This window comes from Lonchura striata, chromosome 2 (assembly GCF_046129695.1).
Source record: "Lonchura striata isolate bLonStr1 chromosome 2, bLonStr1.mat, whole genome shotgun sequence".
Lineage (NCBI taxonomy): Eukaryota > Metazoa > Chordata > Aves > Passeriformes > Estrildidae > Lonchura > Lonchura striata.
The window spans coordinates 108445683-108469188 of record NC_134604.1 but is presented as its reverse complement, the minus strand read 5'-3'; the positions used below and the strand labels follow the sequence as shown (position 1 = coordinate 108469188).

At 39.6% G+C, this 23506-nt stretch overlaps 1 protein-coding gene across 1 annotated transcript in view; it reads right to left on the bottom strand.

Annotated features, from left to right (window-relative positions):
* Positions 1–2562: 2562 nt before the first annotated feature.
* The window catches only part of PRRG1 (proline rich and Gla domain 1), a 30839-nt gene continuing 9895 nt past the window's right edge, over positions 2563–23506 (bottom strand). The window contains exons 2-4 of the mRNA XM_077781663.1: positions 17168–17217; positions 12842–13002; positions 2563–6308 (exon numbers count right to left, since the gene is read on the bottom strand). Coding sequence (XP_077637789.1) covers positions 5790–6308; positions 12842–13002; positions 17168–17217 — 730 coding nt within the window. The 3' untranslated portion in view covers positions 2563–5789. The remainder of the gene's footprint in view (positions 6309–12841; positions 13003–17167; positions 17218–23506) is intronic.

Sequence of the window (23506 nt, the reverse complement as noted above, 5' to 3'; positions counted from 1 at the left end):
CATTATTCAGCACTTCCATTAAACAAAATGCAAAAACTAGCAAGCTAAGAGGAAAAACCCCAACTCACCCAGAAAGAGAAAAATGAAAAAAAAAATATATAACTTTTAATGATTACATGTATATTTCACTTTCACCCATCTGTAAGGAAAAAGCTATGGTTAGAATACAACCATGATCAGAAAAGCAGATACAACAAAAGCATAACAAAAAGAATAAAAATAGTAATTCTAATAGTAAATGGCAATAAATTACTTGTGCTGAGAGAGTTTAGGGGCACTGGCTGGGGAAAATGTTTGAGCTGGTCCCAACACTCTTGCTTTTCTTTGACAGGACCATTTTTCACAGAAAGTTCTGGTGAGAAATGCTGCCTGCAGTGGTTTTAATCTTGGAAACAACCCACATGAGGTGGCTGCATTCAGACTGGTAGTGAAAAGGCCACAGGTGATAACAGACTGTGCCTCCCTGTGTGTTACAGCAGGGTGACACCTGCCTCTGGTCCCACACGCTGTTCATCCCCTCAGCTCTTTGTCCAGCACTGAAATACTGCCTGGTCTGGCTGTGAGCAGAGCAGCAAGGTCAGGGGGGAAAGCAGGGAAGCCTGGGTCCCAGAGCCACCCGTGTGCAGATGTGTGTCACCAAACAAACAACTCAGAGTCCCTGAGCACAGCCAAGAGCGGCTGCTGGGCCACCGCCAGCGGCAAGAGCTGAGTGAGAAAATAAATAAAGAAAAATCAAATTGGGAGCCTCTGACCCATGGAATTGATCCAGGGTCTGTTGTGTGGGAAAACACATCCCACACCACAGGCAAGGCCAGGGAGACAATCTGGTACAGATTACTCCTTATGCAGAGATTTCATTGCTGGCAATATCAAAATGAATTTTTTATATGCTTGTTTCCTTCTTGCTTTAAGCTCCCCAGCTAACTCTGGGAGCCACACAGTTATGTACAATGCTTCCAAGTGGAGAAGGAAACAGCAGAGCACACTGAAAATTGTCATTTTGATTCTTAGGCTTTGCTTCTAAAGGGGAAAACAGCACAGCAGTGTGTCTTTACTGCAGGATACAGAGAGAGGACAGGCGAAGAGGACACAGATCTGATATTACAGCAAACATCTGCACAGATATAAATGGTAAGCAAGTCCTGTATAATATATGTGCTGGACATATCTGTATCTATCTACATATCTAGATAGATAGATATGGTCAATATAGCATAAGCAATACCCTTCCTGCACTGACTTGTTACTTAGCACTCAATAACTCACTGCCAAATGAAAAATACAATTACTGAGATACCCCTGCAGAAGAAAAGTGTACTTCAACTTTCTGGCAAATTCAAAGTTCAATGACCCTGTAGCAAATCAATCAAATGTGCGTGCAGCAAGCCATGAAAAAGTACAGATGTCACCTCAGTGCTTTCAGCTGAACATGTTTTTTCTTCTTTTTAAAAATCAGCAAGTGGCACTAGGAGACATTTACAAAGCTCACATTATGCAGAAAATAAGAAGAAATAGATCAGTGTGATTTAGAGCAGCACAGCACAGCATTCTGGGCTCGAGAAACAATAAATAATGAGCATTCATCACTGGTAACCTGTACAACGATCTGATTTTTATAGAAACTGAGATCCATGACACCAGTTCAGCACCGTATCCCCCCCCTCCCCCGTTCCCACAGCTGGAAGCCAGGCCTGCAGGGGCCTGAGCCAGGGCACACAGCCCGAGCTGATGGGTGTGTGGCAGGACACGAATGTGTGTGTGCACAGCAAACCCCACCTAAGCCAGGGCAGCCTGGGGAGTCACTGCCCTTTGCTGCTTCTTGGCCCTTTTGTTACGAGCAGCACAAAACTGCACTGGAGCACACAGCTCTGGGACACAAACCTCGCCCCGGGCTTCTCCAGCCTCTCCCCAGAGCCTGCCCTGGTCACTCTATCCTGAGCAGGGAGGGATGACATCCACTTCGTGTGGCCTGGAATGGAGACCTTCCGTTTCCAGCAGGGATCATTACACAAGGTTGGGTTTGGTTTTGTTCTCTGTTAATTCATCATTCCTAGAGCTGACATGACATGTTGTAACCACTTTCAAGTGGCTAAAGGGAACTTTGAAATTGAGTCCTCCAACTTCAACATTTTTTGCTATTTCCTTTCCCTCAGCCTGTGACTTCCTTAGCTATGGCTACAATAAATCACAGAATATTCTGAGTTGGAAGGGACCAAGAAGAATCATCAAGTCCAACTTAGAAGTGAACAGCCCATACAGGGATTGAACCACAACCTTGGTGTTATTAACACTAGACTCTACACAAATGAGCTCAACTCAGTGTTGAATGCTTTTTTAAAAAATAGGTAATAATACAAATTCCAAACTCTGATAAAAATTGGGCCCGAATTTTAAATCAATAGAATTGCCTACTCACATACAAAATTATAATTGTATTTTATATCATCAAAGCAACTGATCCATGAAAATGATTAAATCCACATAACAATGGATATTAAAAGACCACTTAAATACACAAAGTTAATACTCACTGTAGTTGTGTAAAATTAATATTTTAAAACATTAGAGGCATCTTAAAATTGTTTATTTAGCATATTGAAAAACAAATGTTACAAAAAATTTTCTTTAAACATAGGCAAAAATGTTTAAATAGGATAATTTAATGTAAACCAAACCCCTTTAAAATATACAATACTGTAATCAGAGGTTATTTACATCCAGTGAAGAGAGAGCAACCTTCACTAATGTTAATATAATCAAAGCAAATCATTGATTTCCATAATTTCTTAAAACAGTGCCACCTTTAAGTTAGTTTTAAATCATTTCAGTCCCAATACAAGATGAAATTCAATATTACATTCAGAAGTGGGAAAGGCAGTATCCTGACTATTCATGTCATCAGTCAAGACAGCACTGCATTCAGAGTTGCAAAACCCTAGAGAGGTACAACCATAAATTTATATTTATTGCATCACAATGCAATTACAGGACAGGTAAAACAAATTAAAAAAAAAAAAGCTATAAAAAACCCCAGTAAAAATAAAATTTTATTTTTCAATCAGGTTAGAAAAGCCAACCACAAAACTAAGCTAATTTCTTTTCCTACATTTCACAAAACAGAACAAACAATTTGTAAGTTGACACTATTCCAACATGGAGAAAACTGTTCATGTTTTAGAGGAAATGCATTTGCACAACTGTCCCACACAGGTTTTGTTTAAATATTAAATTTATTCACCAAGACATAAATTTATAGCCCACAATGGCTTTCATACTCATATACTCATGGAAAAGGCATTGTCCAATTAATTTAACTCATAGATCACTAAGTTTTTGGTTATGACTTTTTTTTGGAATGGCAAGCATCAATTTTGGATTGCACATAAAAGTATCTACAGGACACAATAAAGTAGGATAAAGTAACATACTCAACTTAGGAGCCAGAAAGAAACTCTTCAAAAGTGGTAGTGGAACACAGAGTAAAAAAAAACACAGAAAAAAGGGAAAAGCCAGCTCATCTCTAAGCTACTAAAGCAGACTGCCATGTTCAGGGATCATGGCAGCTGCTTAACAACCTAATGCAACATGGGTGATGTCCATGCATTTCCTACAGAAAAGTTCTATATCCTGACCAGGAAGTTACTGCTAAAACTCCTGTCTGTGCTGGCAGGCACAGGAGGTGCCAATATGGCACAGACTCTGAAGCACCAGCTCTTTCTGAGGTGGTTCCTGCATGCTGGATGAGGCACTTTGTTCTGCTGAATCTGCCTAAAGCAGTTTATTTATTAACTCTTGCTTGGTTTGAAAGGAGCTTTAACTTCCACAAGTGGCAATTTAGGATTCACAAGAGCTAAAACCACTTCAAAAGAAAAGGCCTGACAGTCCACAAACAAAACCCAGGCAATTTTTACTACAAGTGTCCAAAATATACTGTACTTACCTACTTATCTTAATATATCTATTATATATAATGAATATAAATACAAATTATAGTTTTGACAATGGAGTCAGGAGTTTGGCCAGGAGTTCATCACGAATACAACTTGCCTTAGCAGCTGAAGATTCCCAGCAGGCAAGAAAGGCAACATTTTGCCAAAAATGAGAACTCCTAACTGTACTTGTCAGTAGGTTAGATCATATTCTTATCAAAATGTGCATTTACACACCCTTCTATAACCATCCATTTCCCTCCAGGCTCCCTCCCCCAGAAATCCTTTGGGAACAGTTGGGCTAAGTCCCCATGAGAAGGACATTAAGAGCAATTTCAAACACATGGCACTGGCATTTCATCTGGAGTGTTTGAAATAAGACAGTTTGGGTTTCTGTTGTAAGAAAGCCAACATAACATAATTTAGTCCTTCAGGGCTCAACACATTTCAACTGGTGTTAATTGATTAGTAGAACACAGAAGAGTACTAAGCTAATGCCACGCTACTTGGTGTGGGAGAAAGAAAACTGAAACTTAATACTCAGAAATTAAACAGAGCACTTAACTTTTAAATCAACCTGTAATAGAAGAATCACCACACTAGAATTTGTACCACCTAAACCAAGTGGATGAAATTCTGTACAAGCCTGTACGTAACTTGCATCCATCTCTTCAGCCTCAAAAGGTCACTCCACACTAATGCTTGGGGTTATGCCTGCATGTTCTTAGAATTCCTTGTTGGAATGGATAAGCAGTAAATTTGGTTGTTGTTGAAAAAAGATATTTATATTATCTGCAAAGAATTTCCACATGCACCAGTACAAGGTGCACACAAGGTACATGTCAGTAGGCAAGGGAGTATCAGAACTTGAGGAAGGGAATTTATAGCTGGCATAACCTTGAGGAAGGTTTCAATATTTGGGGAAAAAAGGAAGTCATGGACACTGATTTTCTTCCCTTTTTCTCCCTTTAGAAAGGAAAGTAATGCCTTTGGGTATATGTGCTTATAGATTACATCCTGGTCCCAGTAAAAATCACAGTAGGAAGTCCATGATGAGGATTTTATCCGCTCTTGAGTACTTCACTATTACTGTTGCATGAACCTTCAAGTTCTGAAGTTAACATGCACACTTTTCACTTCTAGAATATAAAAGTAAAACCAGATTGGAAAACAGGAAAGGCAGAACACAGACAAAAACTTACACCATTAAATTCACCAATTAGTGTCTTGAATTGTCAGCTTCTAAGCATTTACAGAATTTTGAGCTGTAATAGCAAAAGCTTTAAGAATACATCTCTCCTGCTAGGACTGTGGAATTATTGCTGTTACACCAGCATTCTCTACACGAGATCCTGGTTTGAACACAAAGGCTCCCAGCCTCCTGAGGGCCAGGAGAGGATGCAGCATGTAACAAAAATCAAAGTGAGAAAAAGGAACAAACCAGACAAGAGGCAATACTGCAAAATCAGTTCCCTCTAGTGTAAATAACTATTAACATGTTGTTTAAAGATTCCCTATTGCAGGGAATGCTGGCAGTCTGAAGTAAGAAAGGTGAGGGGGATCCCACAAATCTTGTGGGGAATGTGGACAGTGTCTGGAAAAAAACAAGTGATATCCTTCAAAACAGAGGTACTTTTGAGAAGTATGACAGAGCACCACATCTGTATCTGCACTACAGATTCCTTATCTTTTAAGACATTCGATAGGGGGAAAAAAAAAATCCCAAACCCAAAGAATGAGTGAATCTAAAAAAGGTGAAATTCATCGTATACAAGTCCATTAAATTACAGAAATGCATAAGCCAAGATAAAGTGCTACAAAATGATTAATGATTTTTAAAAGGTCCATGGCACTCTTGCTTTACTTAGTACTGGTGACGATGGGGGTTAGTGCAATGGCACTGGCTGAACTGGAATTCACAATGTCTTCGTACTGTGGGGGTGGATCTAAATGCTGTTCAGCTTCGTTTCTTCTCACACTGATTTCCCCAGTGGCTTCCTCATAGGAAGGAGGAGGATCACAGTTTGAGAGCCTTGTGGATATTGAGTCTGACCGTGCATCCGAGTAGCTCAGACCTCCTGGGGAGAGCCCACTGACCTCATCCATTTCCTCCTGCGGGGAATGAACAATGCTGAGCGGCGGCGGGAGGGGCCCTCTGCCATCAGCACCATCACCCAGCGCTCCGTGGGCTCCCCTGTGCATGTACACCGACTGCCTGCGCATTTTCTTTTTAAACAGGCATCTCCAGATGACAAAAATGACAATGAGGATAATAAAAAGGCCAATGATTAATGGAAATGCAAGGTAAAATGAATACCAGCTATGTCCTGTGTTACTTTCTCCCTGGAGTCCATTTTTGTAGACTTTCCAGAACTCCTTCTAGAAGAGCAAGACACAACATGTCAGAAACTATAACACAATTAATAAAAAACAAGCACTGTAAGCAAGTTGTTTTAAAGAATGAGGACAAAAAAAGGCATTTCAAATACTGATGATTAAAATAAGAACTGGCATGGATAAGCACACACAAACTTTCATTTTTTCTTCTTATATTATTAGTGATAAAAAAGGGATTTAATTTGCAAACAAACTCCCCATCACTTTTAACATTCTTATGTCTGCACTCAATGTTTATAAACATGCAGCAGAGACAGGACTAAGTGATAATACACTCAGAAAAGAAAAAAAACCCAACCACAAAACAAACTAGGAAAAAATTATCTCAAAAGCCCCTGCCTAATCAGCATGTACATTAGCCATCCAGTGGATCAAAATCTGTCAGCACCACTCAAGACATAAGTTTAGGGTTTGTTTGTTTTAAAATTGAAATAATACACTAGCTCACAGTGACAGACCATTTTGACTGTACTGTACACAACTATGCTGTACTGTCTTATCATAATTTAGATATGCCCCACCCTCTGGCTCATACAGCAATCACTGTCAGCTTAGTTTGAGTTGATCCAGATCCTCTGTTTACAGTTAAAAATACTCCCTTAACTATGAGACTATTACACAGGTTATTATATTTTAGAAACCTTGACAACACAGCTACAGATAAATGGAACATGAAGTAAAAATATGAACAAGCAAAAATAAAGATAAAGGGGGACACCAATACTTGAAAGTCCTCTTTGCTACGTTAATATGAGTAAATGGGAGCACAAATATTGTGTTACCATCAAATTTCTTCTGCAGTGAATGCTGTGAAGAAACAGTATAAAAGAAAAGCACACCCTGCCTCAAAAGAGTAGCCATCCTTGCCTGTAATGTCTCTCCTACTATGAAACACTTTCCCTCAGTTTTATAGTTATAATTTAGAACATTTTATTATATTATGGTATAATTAAAAACCCAAACCCCAAAAACCTGTAATTAATGACATTCCCCCAGTCCATGCCAGAATATCTGAACTCTAGCTTTCCTTAAAAATGCACAGACTTGACCCTCTCATCCTCCTGCCAGCATCACATTAATTTTAAATGACAGCACATATTTCATGCAACTATTTATAAAGTAGTCACTAGGTAGAATTGAAATTGTAATTGCTCAGTTGTTAGTAAATGATGTATTTAGGTTGCAGACTGACTTTGTGCACAGACAAATCAGATTCATCATTTTTTTTAGCTCAGGCCTGATGCTATATGATTAAACAGAAAATGCCACCAAACTGACCCCAGAGGCAGCACAATCCCTCTAGCATGGAGGTCAAGCTTTCCCTGTGCAAAGGCAGGACCAGGACACCATGGGCAAACACACACCATCAACACTTCTGGATCAGGATTTACTTAGGTTAAGAGCAATGCCATGTCCATGAAACAACTGTCTCTCCTGTAAATTTTTTTTCCCTCAAAGATAAGTTCAGTTGTTCTTATGTCTATTTGCAAATTCAAAAACCAAAGTAATTTCAATTCCTACACCAATCCAGGATCAGACATTCTCCCTAAATTTTAAGGCTTGACACCACAAGCAGATTGTCACAATACCATCTTTCATGTGAACCCAGGTCCAAATCATCTAAGCTGTGTCAGGTGGCATTGGCTTCAAACAAAGCAAGGAAGACTGGAAAGATGGACTCTAAATACTTCTCTGCAAGGGCCCTCCTTGGCATGTGTTCCACAGTGAACCCCAAACCAACAGTTCTGAGTTTAGAAAAATGCATTTTGGGGGTAACTAACACTGAAAAATGCCATCAGCTGCACAACTGAAGGCTTTTGGGATCTCTGCATGATAAAACCTGGCAGAACCAAACACCTCACCCTCTCCCCACAAGACTACCAGGGAATTAAGAATACCTATTACTTTTGCATCTGGTAAGAATACAGCTAACTAGATTCTTAGTGGAATAAATAATATATAATTAACTAAAAAAACAAAAAGAAAAGGATTAATTAGGATTATGCAGTCCTCCTGTATGTACTGGAACCAAACTTTCCACATCACTGTTCAGTGGCCTCAATGGCAGCAAAGAAATAAAACTGTACAATGTTTGTTTTAAAGATTTACTGGAAGTCATTACATATACAGTGCAAGGATATGTCATTTTAAAGACTCTCTGGAGGAGAAAGGTAGTTTTAATGAAAAAGAAGAAATCGCACTTCTCCCTAATAATTTTTTCTGTGTTGCAGACTGCAGAGAAAATGCACTTTCTCTGATAGAAGGGTAGTAAGTAGTCACTGGCCTTTGAGTACTGTTTCTGCATTACTTCTAGGTCAGACCTATCTGCTGTAGAAAATATCTCTGTATCTTCAGAAAGCAGAGAGAGCATTTCTCCTTGACACTCTGCTACTTGGCAAAGCAGCAGAAAATTTGTTCTGTTCTCCCAGAGAGGCAGGCACTTAGAGCAGAACAGGGTGTGTTGACTTTGGGGATGTTTGACTTGGTGATGTGACCAGATCAATGCATAAAGAGGTAAAAGAGTGTAAACTGCCTTAAGGATGAAAGTAGTTTAATGTCCTTGTTCATTTACACGCAAGGCAAAGAAAACTCAAGACAGACACTCCCAACTCCCTGGTGAGAAATTACTTTAGGTCTAATACTATCATACATAGACGGAGGAATACTTTTCTGCACACAGGTGAAAAACACTAAGAAAGAAACACTTGCTTAGTCATTTAAAAAAAAGAAATCTTTAAATGTTCTTCTTCGTGGGAAATGAAAAAACAAGCAACCAAAAAAACAACTCCACAAAAAAACACCCCACAAGAAATAACCTTGTTAGCATACTAGATCCTGGGCTCCCAGCTTGCATTTTTGCAAGTCAGCTCTTCTAGAGAAGTGGAAAGGCTTTTAGACCCAGACTGCCACAATTGACAGGAGCTGCAGGAAATGCATCCTTCAGGTCTGAGCTGCACAGCTGCCAAGCTCTTGCTCTGCTCTGCCACCCACAGCTACACTGCAGAGTAAAGGGACGCTGCAGGAGGAGGACAAGACATCTGGTCAGAGTCAAATCCCGCCCAACAAAGCCACAGACAACTTACATGAGTTTACACAGTATGAGGATTTGTACAGACTGCTGTTTGTAAAAGACCGAGGGGGAAGACTGAAAATTTACAAAGTATCTGAAAAATTTATACAGAAAGTTAAAGAGTAACTTATAAGCTGGAAAACTCCCTGCACAAGCATCCCTTCCACAATAACTGGTCTCTTTAACTAACAACAGAAAGGACTTTCTGCTTGACAAAATTACTAACTTGTGATTAATGAAAAGGGCATTTCAGTAATCATTTATCCCTGAGTGCTGTACAACTGGGAATACCAGGTGTAAAAGCCTTATAAGGCTGAAAAACTTAAGCAGACCACAGAATCAGATAACTGCAATGGAAAAGACTTAGAAAACATCTAACATATATTCCTGCCAAGAACTATTTTTCTGAATGTACCTTAGTGCTTTGGCAAATCCAGTTTGAAATAATGAAAAGGAATTCTCAAAGGCATCCCAAACACAGTTACAGCAAAATTGTCCAGAATTCTCCTTCCCCTTCATTTGTAATACTTCTCAGAACAGACTCAGTATCACTTAGCTGGATCTGAATGCTGAATCAAATAAGGGATCCATAAGGAAGTCAAGACTTGCAATCTCTTGAGAATCTCAGGGGAGGCCTTTACTACATTTGGCAGCATTGTCATCCTCAAATGGTTCTTTGTCAATTGCGTGACTTGTTTTAAAGGTGGACTGATAATAAGCCAGGCAGAAGACTGCTTGGTATTCATCAGGCAGAGGTGAGAACAAGCAATAAGGGGAAGTGAGTGCACCTGCTACACTCTTCCCTTCTGGTCTGCCCCCAATTTCAACTAGCAGGAAAAGATTCTATTCTAAATATTTATTCAGCATCCATAATTACACACAGAGTGACACTGAAAGTCTTACTTGGTCATATAATTTTAGATCTGGTGTGGACAAATGTTGAGTTGCCTACTAAGCTTTATAACAGTAGTTCATTTGTTTTGCTTGAATAAAGCAACAAAGAGAACCTGGCAATTTTTGCAGTATTTAAAATTCACTGGAAATTTGCAACAGGAATGAAAATCTGTGACTTCCAGCTTTTAAAATTTTCATGCAGTTTAATTTAAAAAAAAATGAGTTAATGGAAATTAAATTAGTATCAGTGCTACAATCACACTCAGATACTTAGCACAGTAATCTTTGAATAAATCTTTGAGCCTCCCAACAACCTCTGACACCTGACCAGTGACCACATGCTGTGCTGCCTGCAGGCTACAGGCACCACTAATAAACAGCTTTACAAGGTCACACCTAGGGCTCACCTTATCTGTTAACTTCTCTGACAGTAATCATTAGAGACTGCTGAAAGAGTTCAAACACAAGCAGACAGGGATACTCTCCCAGATTTCATGTATTTGTGCCTCAAGAACTTCCATTAGCTCAAATTGATTCCTTTTAATGAATGGTTCCAGACTGATTTAACTTCCCTTCATTTACATCACTGTTCTCTGAACCTATACAAGCTTTTAGGATCTGAGACATCCTGTAGCAAGGCAGTCCACAGCTCCATTACCTGTGGTGAGGAGAGACTTCTATTTGCTTTGAGCCTGCACCTTTCCAGTTTCCTTACAGGCCCTCTCAGCTCTGCTATCAGAAGGATGGCAAGTGACTGACCCCAGCTCAGCCTTCATCTCACAGACATCATCACATATTCCCTGATTCAATTATTTTATAATCTGTTGTTGTTATACAAGTCTTTCCATATCTTTGATCAATTGTCACACTTCTCTGGTCCTTCCTCACCTACTAATTTTAAACAGACAGGGAGATGAGAGTTGTACACACTCAAGATGTGGGTAAACTCTTTATTTAATCCCTGTTCCTTTTTTTCAGGTTCTTAGAACTCAGGGTTCTTTGTTTTGGCTTTGTTTAACCGCTTAACTTTAAATTGAAGTCTTCATAGATTGAAATTCAGATCTTGCTCCTGAATTCTGTTCAGAGCAAATCATATATTATAATCAATGTCCCCAATTCCTCCACATGCATTACATTTGTGAACACAGAATTTCATATTCTATTTTACCCACAAAGTCCTGCAAGTTCTTCCCTGTTGGCTCTAGCCTAACATGATAGTTTTATCTTTATAACTACCTTTATAGTTTAAAATTGTAACTCTGAATCAAAATCATCAAGCGTGTATTGAAAATAATGAATGGCATGTATGCACACTTGACATACACAATGCTAATTAAAAACTCATGCGCCAAAAATAACTTGAGGGAACTATTTGATATTCTTTTAATATTACAAATCTGCATGTTGCAGACCTGCCCAGAGGACTGCAGAAAAACAAAGAAGCAAGCAGACAAGATAAAAAACACAAAGACAGAGATTAGACAAAAGTTATAATAAGATAAATAAGCTACAGCCCCTATATGAATTCCAGTCTATCTACACTATGAAAGCTTTGATCCTGTGCTTCTCTGCATACACCATATCATATTCCCAGCCTACTGCATCCATTCCTTTCCCCTGGGACACAGATGTATCACTAAGTGGCTGTGTGGATGGATACTGCTGGGGGACCATGCACTAAATAAAGCCCAAGTACCTGAGGCTGGTCAGGCACCACTACACATTAGCAGAGCCTGACCCATTAGCAACTCCCCACAGCAGAATACAGTAGCCAGGGAAAAAGGATACAGTAGTGGAAATGGATAAAAGATCAGGACCTTAATGAAAGCTTCTTCAACACTTGTGCCAGAAAAGAAATGTAATTATTTCTATTTTACTACTTTCCAAATACCTCTGCAAGGGAAATGCTAATTACCATATCTTAAAATGTTCCTAAATGGGGGAGAGAAGCTGAGAGACAACATGTTTGGGTTATGTTTTCTTTAGTGACTGGAACAAAAAGCAGAAGTGATATTGTGCTAGAAGTTTATACAAGTTTTGTCATTGTACACATTATTTTTAATTACACAATGAGCTATCATTAGGAACAGTCATGTCAAGTCAAGTTTGGGAGGTAAAAACACGTGTGCAGGCACTTCACAGCTTCAGAAAGAAGCAGCTTTGAAGGGACACCACATATCCTACAACTTAATTTTAATGAATCAGAATTCTCATGCCAGCCTTACCCAGCTCCCCAGTTATGTGAGATACATATCAACACCAACAAAAAAAGCCAAGAACTTAAAATATCCAATATGCCTTAATACACTGTTATTTTTTGATGCAGAGCTCAGACATTGACGAGTGGAATGTGTCACCTGTATAAATTTCAGAAGAAACCTGCAAGGTTCCCTGTGCCACTGTGGCCACTAAATGACTGGCCTTGCCAGTACAATTTCCCTGTGCAAAAACCAAATCTAATATAATGTTGAAAAACACACAAGCACTCAGCTCACCCAAAAGTTTAGTGTAAGTAAACCCCACCCATCTTTACATACACAACAAAACATACCGTTTTTTCCTCGTTTTCAAATGCTTCTCTTGCTTCTTCATAGCTACAGATTTCTTCTCTGCATTCATGTTCTATGTTACCTTGCTTTATTTCTTCCAGAAAGGTGTTGGCTCTTGGGTATCTTTTTAACACAGAGTTGGCTTTGTCCTCTGTTAAAAACACTGAATAAGAAGAGGAGAGTCAACAAAGGTCACTTCTAAAACAGACACCCAAAACCTCATGCTAGAATTGCTCCAAGAAAACATGCCTTTGAGAAAAAGTTTTTTCCAAGTTTTTTCTTCCCCTTTATTTGATAACAGGCCTTTCCTAGTTTTGCTCACTGTGGCAAGTAGTTTGACCTACAATTTCAGTATTTATTGCTAAAATGTCATAAATGCACAGACCTCAATTCAGCATCATAGTCATGTGTGGTGAAACAAGACGGAAGCTGGTGCCCAAGAAGAATTCTTGGAAGAGACAGGCACATGCTCAGCTCAAGCTGACACAGAACAGACAAATCCTGCTTGTCAACATCCAAAATGATATTTGCAACTGCCTGAGGGCATCACAGCCAGAATGCTCTGAAGTTTTTGATATAAATATTTATGACTATTACCCAGAGTCACGAACACCAGACAGCTGCATTTATCAATGTTTAGGTCTGTAAGTTTTCTTAAGCAACTTTGAAGCAGACTTGCTCCTTTCACTCCAGAACTCTCAATCATGGAATAGGAGCTCTTTTGAGGGTGTGGGGGGAAGTAGCTTCTTTCTACGTTTTTAAAACCATACAGAAAAACCTCACCTTATTTGAGGAATCAAATGAAGCAATCCTAAAAGGCAACCAATGTTCTGACACAGGTATTTATTTGCTTCCCTTAGTTTGTTGTCCAAGGAGGAAAGCTGGAAGCAATTTCTTTTCTTCTGATCTTCCAGCTTTCCATCAAACTCTCTGACCCAAGTATTTTTGCATATGCAGTAACTGGGAAGACTTTGGAATCCATCAGCCTGAATTACCCAGGAGATACATCTGCAGTGCATGATGCAGGAATTCAGGTATTTCAGGTCAGGAAGCAGGAACATCAAGTCATTGCTACGCTGTTTTTGGGCTCCGAGTGTCAGCAAGAGGAGATAATGATTCAATGCACTGCCACACTAATGCATTTGTAGCACTTTCTTGGCCTACACAATCATTTGTGCATTGCTTCATTTGCAGTTAGTCTGAAGGGCTTTTTTTTCCCCCTTAATCATCTGGTTTTTAATGTTATAAAAGGAGGGCAGCAAGGAAACTGTGTTTTTGCTTTAGAAACATGTGGTGGTATTTGCCAGCACTGGTTAGCATAATTAGGCATAACTAATCTCAACTTGTTTAATGTCTGTGGTATACTACTGTAATGGATATCCATGGCCAGGCTACAGGGGTGGCTTCTGTGAGAAGCTGCTAGAAAATTACTCTGTGCCAGTGGAGAAAGAAGGGAAGAAGGTGCTCCAGGTGCCAGAGCTGAGATTCCCCTGGAGCCTATGGTGCAGACCATGGTGGAAGGGGGGTGACAGAGCAACTTTGGGGGCACCTGGCATCCAGCCAGGGTCAGTCAGTCATAGCTTGGTTACAAATCATTCAACAGTGATCTTCTTCCTTTTGCAAAGGATTATAAAATGTGAAGATTGAATTCCAAAACACCACTGACTCCTAAGCTTCCAGCTGAATACATTACATACATGCATGTATCACACAAATTACCCTGCTCATGAGGATGCTAGGGTTTCAGTGCATCCAGCTCTGCAACTGCACCTACTGCAAATTTGGTTTTCTTCAGCACCACAGGTGAGCACATGGACATCTCCTAAGTTCATCGACTATGTAACACAGAAACTAATATTCAGAAATCTCTTCAAAAAGGAAAGAATAAGAAGTGGCTTTTTTCCACTTTCCACACAGTTCCCCTCACTTCCCTCTACGCCTGAATAATTTGGTTTCTTTCAGCCTCATGCCTCAGTGATCACCTCAAGGTGATGAGCTGAAGGGTTCATCCATATCAGGAATGCAGCACACAGCCATGCCTGGGGATGGACTGAAAGTGCTTTTCCTACTTCCCCCAGATCCTTGTGGGCATTCCTGAAGGGAACAAGTATCAGGCCAGACTCTCCTAAGAGCACCCACATGTAGAGGCACTGAAGAGTAGATAATGCACTATAAATTATGTTTCCCTTCCTCCAGCAGATAAAACTTAGGGAGTTTCATTTCATGGCTGGAATCCATCCACAAAAAGAGCAATGAAACGATGACAGCTTTGTATCGGATGCAGAAGGAAAAGAAACACAGGCAAATGCAGGTAGCTGAAAATACCCTGATTTACAGATTCTGGCTCTCAGAAACAAGACACAAATACATGTTTCTGCATTCACTTTCCAATTTCCAAAGAGAATAAAAGTTTAAAAACTGGTATGTTAAGAAATACTGCATTTGATACATATTGGTATGAGTTTTTAGGTAGTATTTTAGTTTTCCAAAAGGAAATAATCATACATTTCTGAAATGCATTGATGAAGAACAGCAAAATGATAATTCAGTTCAAGAATGGACAATATATGACTATCTAAACCCCCAAAGTTTTTATTTAACAACTCATATTCAGAAGGTCTGTCTTCTCTCACAATACAGTATACAAAATGCACATACTACAGAGACAAAAAAAACCTGCTAAGGAAAATAAAGTGCATCCCATCTTAATTATGAATGTACTTGATAAATAACAATCTCTGGCTAGTCTATACCAGGAATGCCTTTTGACCCTGCAAGACTGGAAAGAAAAATGAAATATATTAACTTGTTTGTTTGGATGTGAAATTTTTAATGTTTTGCATAATCCTAGTGACTTCAAATCCTATGGAGAAGTCAATACAAATGTACCATGGAAATAAAAACCTGCAATTGAAATACAGGGATTTAATGAGAATCAGGCACTGCCTGATGAATCTTGGAAAAAAAGATAATGGAACTGTGTTGCAGAACTCATTCTGACTTTTTAGTATTCCAGGACCATAATCATGTAGATACTCAGCTATAGCAGGATAAGAGTGTGCAAAAAGCCAACTTGGGCTGGATGCCCACCTAGCTAAGCCACAGCATGGCTGAATTCACTGCAGCTATTACTGTGGAGCACAACATAATCAGGGAAGACTTGCATGTGTAAGAATAAAGGAATGAAGCAAGTTAAGTAACTTTTTCACTCTGTTAAGGAGATTAACTAGCAGGTAAAATATAAAAGAAAAGTCAAAATCATTATTTTGGCATTATATAAAACACAAATCATTCAAAGCCTCTTCTGCTTCCCCAATTTTTGTAGGATCTAGATGAAGTTATACAATTACCATATTTAATGCATTTGAATACATCACTTCTTCAGACATGCTGGTGCTCTGTAACTGCAATAATTGGCTTTTACCAACTTGTTATGTATCAGAAAGCTTCCAAAGATTTCGTTTCACTTATTATTATCGAAGAGAAAAACACAGATCAATTTATTACACATCCTCTAGAGAGCCTGCCTGCTATCCTAGTAGTGAATAGATACTCAACCAAGGTGAAATTCAATCAAAACTGGAACCAGGCACAGACACAAGAGGATAAATTTTTTGCAGCCTGCCAGCTGAAGCTGTCACAGGGAAAAGAAAAAGGCTTTAGGTCTTCAGTGACAGAGGGAACAGGGAGCAGCAGTGTGGGAAAAGTATTCTGAGACACTGAAGTGCTGCTGAAACAAAGCCCGGGGCAGCCTGGACACCAAAACTAGCTCTGCTGAGACCAGTATTGAGCTTTCTTTTTTGACTCCTTCACCAACATCTAAGCAGACTAAAATCACCACTAAATAGTAAAACTAAACATTTTAGCTCTAAATTTGAAGCTGCTGCTGCTATTAAATCTTTCTGTAGGTCATCTTAATAAATCCATTTGGTTTGAATTTGTGCTTTTACCTACAAAGTTTAAAAAGTGACTTCTGCTCTAAGAATCAGGAGTTTCAGAGACAAGCTTAAAACCAGTTAAAACTAAAGTACTCAGTGCTGGAAATTCAGCTCTGTGGTCTTCATTCTACAGCCAGCTTTCAAAGGGCAACAATAAGGCTGTGATGATTTTTATGGTCTACAAATAATATCTCTGTCAGAACAGTTGCATGACTCCAGCTCAATGTGGGCAAAGTTCTGCATCATCTGTAACATCAAAGCCAGTTCAATGCCAGAGGGCATCTCTTGTGCAAAGAGACTGGGTTTATGAGCAGAAGACAGTTTTGGGGTGTGTTACTGTCTCCTTAACAGAAAATAATAAAGAATGTACACATCTTAGGTTAAACTTACCATTATCCATGGTGATTGCTGTCAAGGCAGGGAACTTGCAAATATCAAGTCTGTAAACAAAAGAGTAAATGTCCTGATGAGTTTGCAAATTACAATCAACTTGGACGAGTTCCTCTTGATTCCCAAATACTGGTATGAATACATCAGTATTCCAGACTCCATGATCAAAATCAACCCCTCTTTTGCGTTGTACCTGTACTGCATGCAGGCTGATTTCAGTAGTATAGGAACACTATGAAAGAAAAACATAACCTTTGAAATGGCGAATGCTTCAACATTTTTCAAGGCTTTTCAAATTCAGAATATCAAAAATGTTAATATTAAATAAGAGGGTGTGTATAATTTCAAACAAAATTCAACCTGTTTTGCTTAATTGAACTTTAAAGGCATTACATTCTCCACTGTAATTACTTATCCTTTACTAATATTTAAATTCACTGTGCAGAGATATCAAGTCAACTCATTATCTTTAGTCTGTAGATCAGATTTTTCAAATCAGAGTGAACATATGGAAATGCATTCGAGTCAGGTACTGATTAAAACAGAATGCCTTGCATCAAGTTCAAGGGCAGAACAAGACCTGCGATTTGGCAAAGGAACTTGCACTACATGAGAGGATCCCAACCTGCCCTACAAGAACTTACATGTACTTTGTAACTTGGAAAGAGAACAGACAGAGATGCTCTCAGTTGAGAAAGTGCCTGAAGCCCATTGCACCCTCAAGGCAGAGAGCCAAGAACTGCATCTGGAGGAAGCAAGAGTAGTGCAGCTCCTTGGAGTCTTTTTTGGTATGGGAAAAATCAGGGAAATAAAAGCTTTCAGCAAAGTAAGAGAAAGGTGCAACTGCCTAAGTTAGTAGAACACCACAAGGTTAAAGAGTTTGTTATTAATAAATTACCTACTCCTAAAGGTTAGCACCAGTCTTCAGAGGCCAGGTTACATATCAACGTATCACAGCACCCAGATGTCCTCACTTTCCATAAATCCAAACCCTCATAAGCAAACCTTTCTGTAAGAAAGGTTGGCCACAGCTGTTGTAATAAACAAAGAGGGAAAGTTAATGCTCCCAGCCTGGCCTGCCCAGCACCATAACTCATCATGCAAGTGCAGACTGCAGTATTTGCAGTGCTGAGGTGAATGGTGCTCCATGAAGACATCCCAGCCTGCTAACAAAACTGTAGGAGTGGCACTACGAGATGAGGGATGAAGGAGCAAACTGATTTTAAAGCAAGTTTATCAAACTTTGTAAAGGCAAAGAAATGTAAATAAAGAGCAGGCATTAAGGTACTCCAAAATCTCACCACCATAGTTTTAAACTTGTTGTTACTATGTATTGTAAGCTGACAGAAGCAGAGGGATTAAATTTTTTTCCAGAATGTATATAAAACCTCTTTTAATAGCTATAATTTTTTTAGCAGACTACTCTATGCCAAAACAAGTGATCTTTGCCCTTTGCTTCTTGAATAAAAATAAATTAGTGTCATTTAATGATTAGTCACATTGTCACAACCCAAATATCTGTGATGAAGATACCGCTAAACTTATTAAAAGAAACAAGACATGAAAGATTTGCCTAGTGGTCTAACTATTTTCTTCACCCATTACATTCTTATTTTCTTTCACCATTTATTACTCACCAGTTTCAGTCAGCTGGTTTAGCACCAGACCCCCAAATAAACACACATCAATAGAAGAGGCCAGGAGTGCTCCCTTGCTCTGTCAAGTGGCAGCAATGCAGTGAATTAAACACACCTTTCCTACGCTTCCCCTCTGGAATGGGGTCATTTTTTTGCAATAAATTTCAGTTAGTCTTTAATACTTCACCCTTTTAACAGAACTTGAGTGTGGATTGCTACAACATTTAAAATAAATAAAAAAAAAACCCAAAAAAACAAGACAGAACACAAGCATCCACATCCATGAGTCACAACCTCTCCGATGGCTGTGCCTACTTGGAACTGTGTTGGGAAAAAGGGGACTTTGAGCCTCCCCCCTGCTATGGGATGGTTTCCACCAGGAGCATTGCAAGTCACTGCCTCTGCCTTGGCACCTAGCACTTGGTACTTGGCATATCATATTCTCTGGGAATGAACACCAGAACACTGACTCACAGGTTGGAAAACTGGGGAAAACACAGGGAGAAGAAAAAAGAAAACAGAGAAGGTAAAATACCTTTTTAATTTCTTCAAAGGCAATTTTATTAGGGGGTATTGACAAAATAAAGAGTTGCAGAAGTGACTGCAGAACACAAATTATGTTTCACTTTACCTCCTTCATGACAGAAGGAAATTGTATGCCCTTCTCTAGGAAATATCAAATACAGCTTTTCAGCCAGTGGCTGTAGTGCAGAAACTTCCCTTCATCAATCCACATTAAATTTTTACAGAAGTTACAAGTATTCAGAGCTCCCTGGAACTAATTCTGCCCATTCTCCGACAAACATGGCTTTCTTTGTGCTCTCCTGACTTTCCTCTCAGACATCTTCATTTCCAAGCTCCCACATATCACAACTTTATCCTCTATTAACAGTCCCTTCCCCTAAAGGAAAGGAGCTAAATTATACTTTAGTCCTCTACTCTGACACTCTTGGTTCAAACTGATTAAACAGTTCAAAGGTGGCTTGGAAGAAGGGATTGAACAAAGACAAGTACAAAAACCTTTTTTACCATCATAAGCCAGCTAATAAAGCAGAAAAGGGCTGGTCACACCACAGGAGCATCCTGACTTACTGACTCATTTATTCCTGTCCAACTCTTTACTTAATTTCCTGCTTTTAAGTCTTCACAAACCTTACTGAAGCACCAAAATTTGTTGTTTCATGAATCACTCTTCTATCCATCTTCTATAAGTTTATATAGCACCTTAGATAGGTAACAACACAGTGGACAGCTGCATAGCCCTATACCCATGCTGAGTGTCCAATTCAGAGTTAATGGCAGCTGATCCAACCAACATGTGACCCTTCCTGACTGCCTGCTTGTAGAATGCTTAAAAACCAAAACAAAAAACAATGAACCACACACTTCTAGTAGGAATTATAATGACTCAGTGGGAAGCACTGAATTCTAAAGCCTGTGAGAGAGCCCAGAAGACACATCAACACCACCCCTGCTATTTGCCAGCAGTACCCTGCTCACCACCAACATGCCAAACCAAGCTATACATTTATTTCCACAACTAACCTAAATATTCTTTTTCTCAATTCTGCAACTACCCAAATCTTGCATACACTATTTATAAGCATAAAGCATAGAATATTTATATATATAATTCCAAAGGTGGTAATCACATTTTAGCAGTGACAATCTCTCAAATTGGGAAGGTAACTAATTTCAGCATTAAAAGCTGCTCTCTTAAGACAGTGTTTCTGCAGGATTTTTTTGCATTTATTAGGATAACCATGTTTGGCTGGCAAGTGCACACCTCTTCTGAGTACATTTCCTGACTTCAAGCTTAATGGCAACTTGTGTGCAGCACGTACCATTAAAGGACAGAGGATCTGACTGAGGGCACACAAACTGCCTGCTCTGTTCTCCCTCACTGTCATGTGTTCCAAGGATACAGAACATCGAGAACAAAGCAAGTCCTTAAGGGAAGGGAGGAGAAGGGAAAGAAAGGCTAATGTAAAGCAGCTGCAGTATTTTTCCTCACCTAGTTTCTCACCTGCTGTGTTAAAAAGGACTTAAAATACTGCAAGGCCCCCTGCTCCTCTCCCAGCTGGGGAGGGATATGCATGACAGCATCCAGGTAAGGAAGGGGCAAGTGGCTTTTTTCCATTCTGCAACAAAACTCTGACAAGCGGTACAGCTGTTAACTTTAGTTTTGTAATCTGTACAATTCATGAAGCCCAAGAGCTACATAGTCTCTTAAAGTTATCAGTATTTAGGTTATTCTGGTGCTTTTTGTGAAAGCAGGTCCATTTCAGGGACACTGATCTTTTAGCTAAAAACATCAGTAGACATTCAGTCTAAAAAGAAACACTCCTGTTCTAGCTCCTCAGTCCCAAACCAGCTGCAATGCAACACCAGAACACTCCTGGGGAGGTCTGTTTAGAAGAAATATTAAAACATTATCAATCTGACTTCCTGTGTAGCTATTTAATTATCTGACAGCCATTTATACAGAATGTATCATGTGCCTACCTAAAAATCCCACTGGCACCACATCTTTGACATACTTGGAAAGAGTACAATTTCATTTACAGTTATCTACTTCCAAAGCGCTTTCTCCCCAGGAAATGCGTACCAAAGAATTTACATTCATTCAAGTTCTGGAAAAATAGATTAATTTTTCTCTGGAGTTCCATAGGACTGGGAGAACCCTGTATTTTTGAGTTCAATTTGCTTGCAAAAGCAAGGCTTTCTAGGGAATTTGGTGGGAATAAAAAGAAAGCAAACACTCTGGAAAGTACTCTGTCAGATGAGGATGCAAAAGATTTATCCCACCTCAGACTACATGGGACAAGAGTAAAATAGAGATCTGAAAAACCTTCTGCTTTGTATATGCTATTTGATCACAGCATTATAAAACACCATCATTATTTTAAACACCCGAACCCACAAACCAGACCACTAGGAGGAACCTGTAGTTAGCAGACTGCCACTGCACCCTAAGCCCAGTGAAACATGTTACTCACAGAATGAGCACGCACAGGGCACACCACCACCCTGTGAGCAAGAGAGGAGGAAGCTCCTCAGGACTGCAGCTGGAGAGACTGAGTCTGAGCTTCTACCTCAACTTCATTCCCCCTTCTTTACTCAGTGTTTTTTGTTCTGTTTAAGCTGTGGCAATATTCTGGCTGGTTATTTTCTGGATAGGTCCAGAGGTTCAAAGGGGGAATTGCTATAAGGTAAGCTGTCTCTTCCTTCCCCTCCCTTTAAAAACCAAACAAGAACATTCTCCTGATACATCTTGGCAAGCAGGACATTCGGCAGGAGAAGTAACAAAATTCTTTACAGAGAGGGAGAATTTTGGTGGATTGCATTGTTTTAAAACTCCTGGGGACCATGTGAGGCAGTTCCTGGGAGGTGTAACTGAACACTTACATAATCATCTGCGTGGAAATCAGAATTCCACAAATCCTCAAGAGACCATGCCTCTTCGAGCAGCCTGTAGAGTAGAATTTCAGACACATCACTCTTCTGCAAGCTACTGTCAGAAGACATTGCTTTAGGTGATACCATCTCCTATGCCTTAGGAATTCAAATTTGGAGCATTTAACTTGATAATGCATTGAAATGCTGATCTGACAATAACCAATTCCTCTCCTTTTTTCAAGTGAGAGCAGTGAACAATTAAACAAAGCATTCACAGTAGGATGTGTTTTTATCCTGATTTTGTTTGGACACAAAACTGATGCTATGTCACTTATCTATTCCACATTCTGTTCCTCTGCCAGTACCTTTTAACTAAATCTGACACTGAGATTTCTTCCGTGCACCCACACATTTTCCATGAAAATCAATGACCAAGAAGAACAGAGAAAACCCATTAATGCTCTCAGCGAATGAAGAAGTTGCAGCAGTTATCTCAGCAGTCACAGTGCCTTTGGCAGCTGGAAACCATTATCTATTTTGCCAGCAGGAAGTGGGCAGTCAGAAAGCAAACACCTGTCCAGGACCAGGCCCAGCCCCACAGCCCTTTTGCAAGGGGGCAACTCAAGTAGGTTAAAAAGAGATGAGAACAGGGAAAGAGCACTGCCAGCACATGTGATGTGTCAGAATATTGTGATTTGGGGTAGCAGCTGGATAACGAGGATAAGCACATTAGGGAATGGAGGGGAAGTCAGATTAATAGTGGGAAAGGTGAAAAGGCAACAGAGACAGGAACACAGCTTGACTCTAGATCTAGTGCTCCCTGCCCTAATTAGTGTTTGGGTGCCAGCTGACAAATCTAACTTGTCAGCCACTTGGATATCAACTATTCTAACTTAGGCTTGAATAGCTGGACTCTTTAGCTGAAGCAATTACAGTGGCCATGAATAATAACCTCTAAGTGCATAATAATGATCTCTATCCTGATTACACTCATTAGCTAGGAATGCAGAGCACTAGGAGTGCACCTGCAGAGCTGAACAGCTGGTGCTGAGGACCCAACACTTACACAAGGCAGGTCACTAATTCTACTTTGGGGTAGCTCTAATTTGCTTCCATGAGCTGAGCACTTTCTGGCAGAGGAATGGCAGCTCTTGGAGTTATCTTGTGGTTTACCTTCATTCAAAAATAACTCAGTCTGAGTATTTTGAAATGTTTCTGCAGCGCAAACCAAAGCACAGTAAGCGGTAATGACAATTGGAAGAATCCTAATCTGTACCAAAATGCTACTGCAGATACTCCCAGT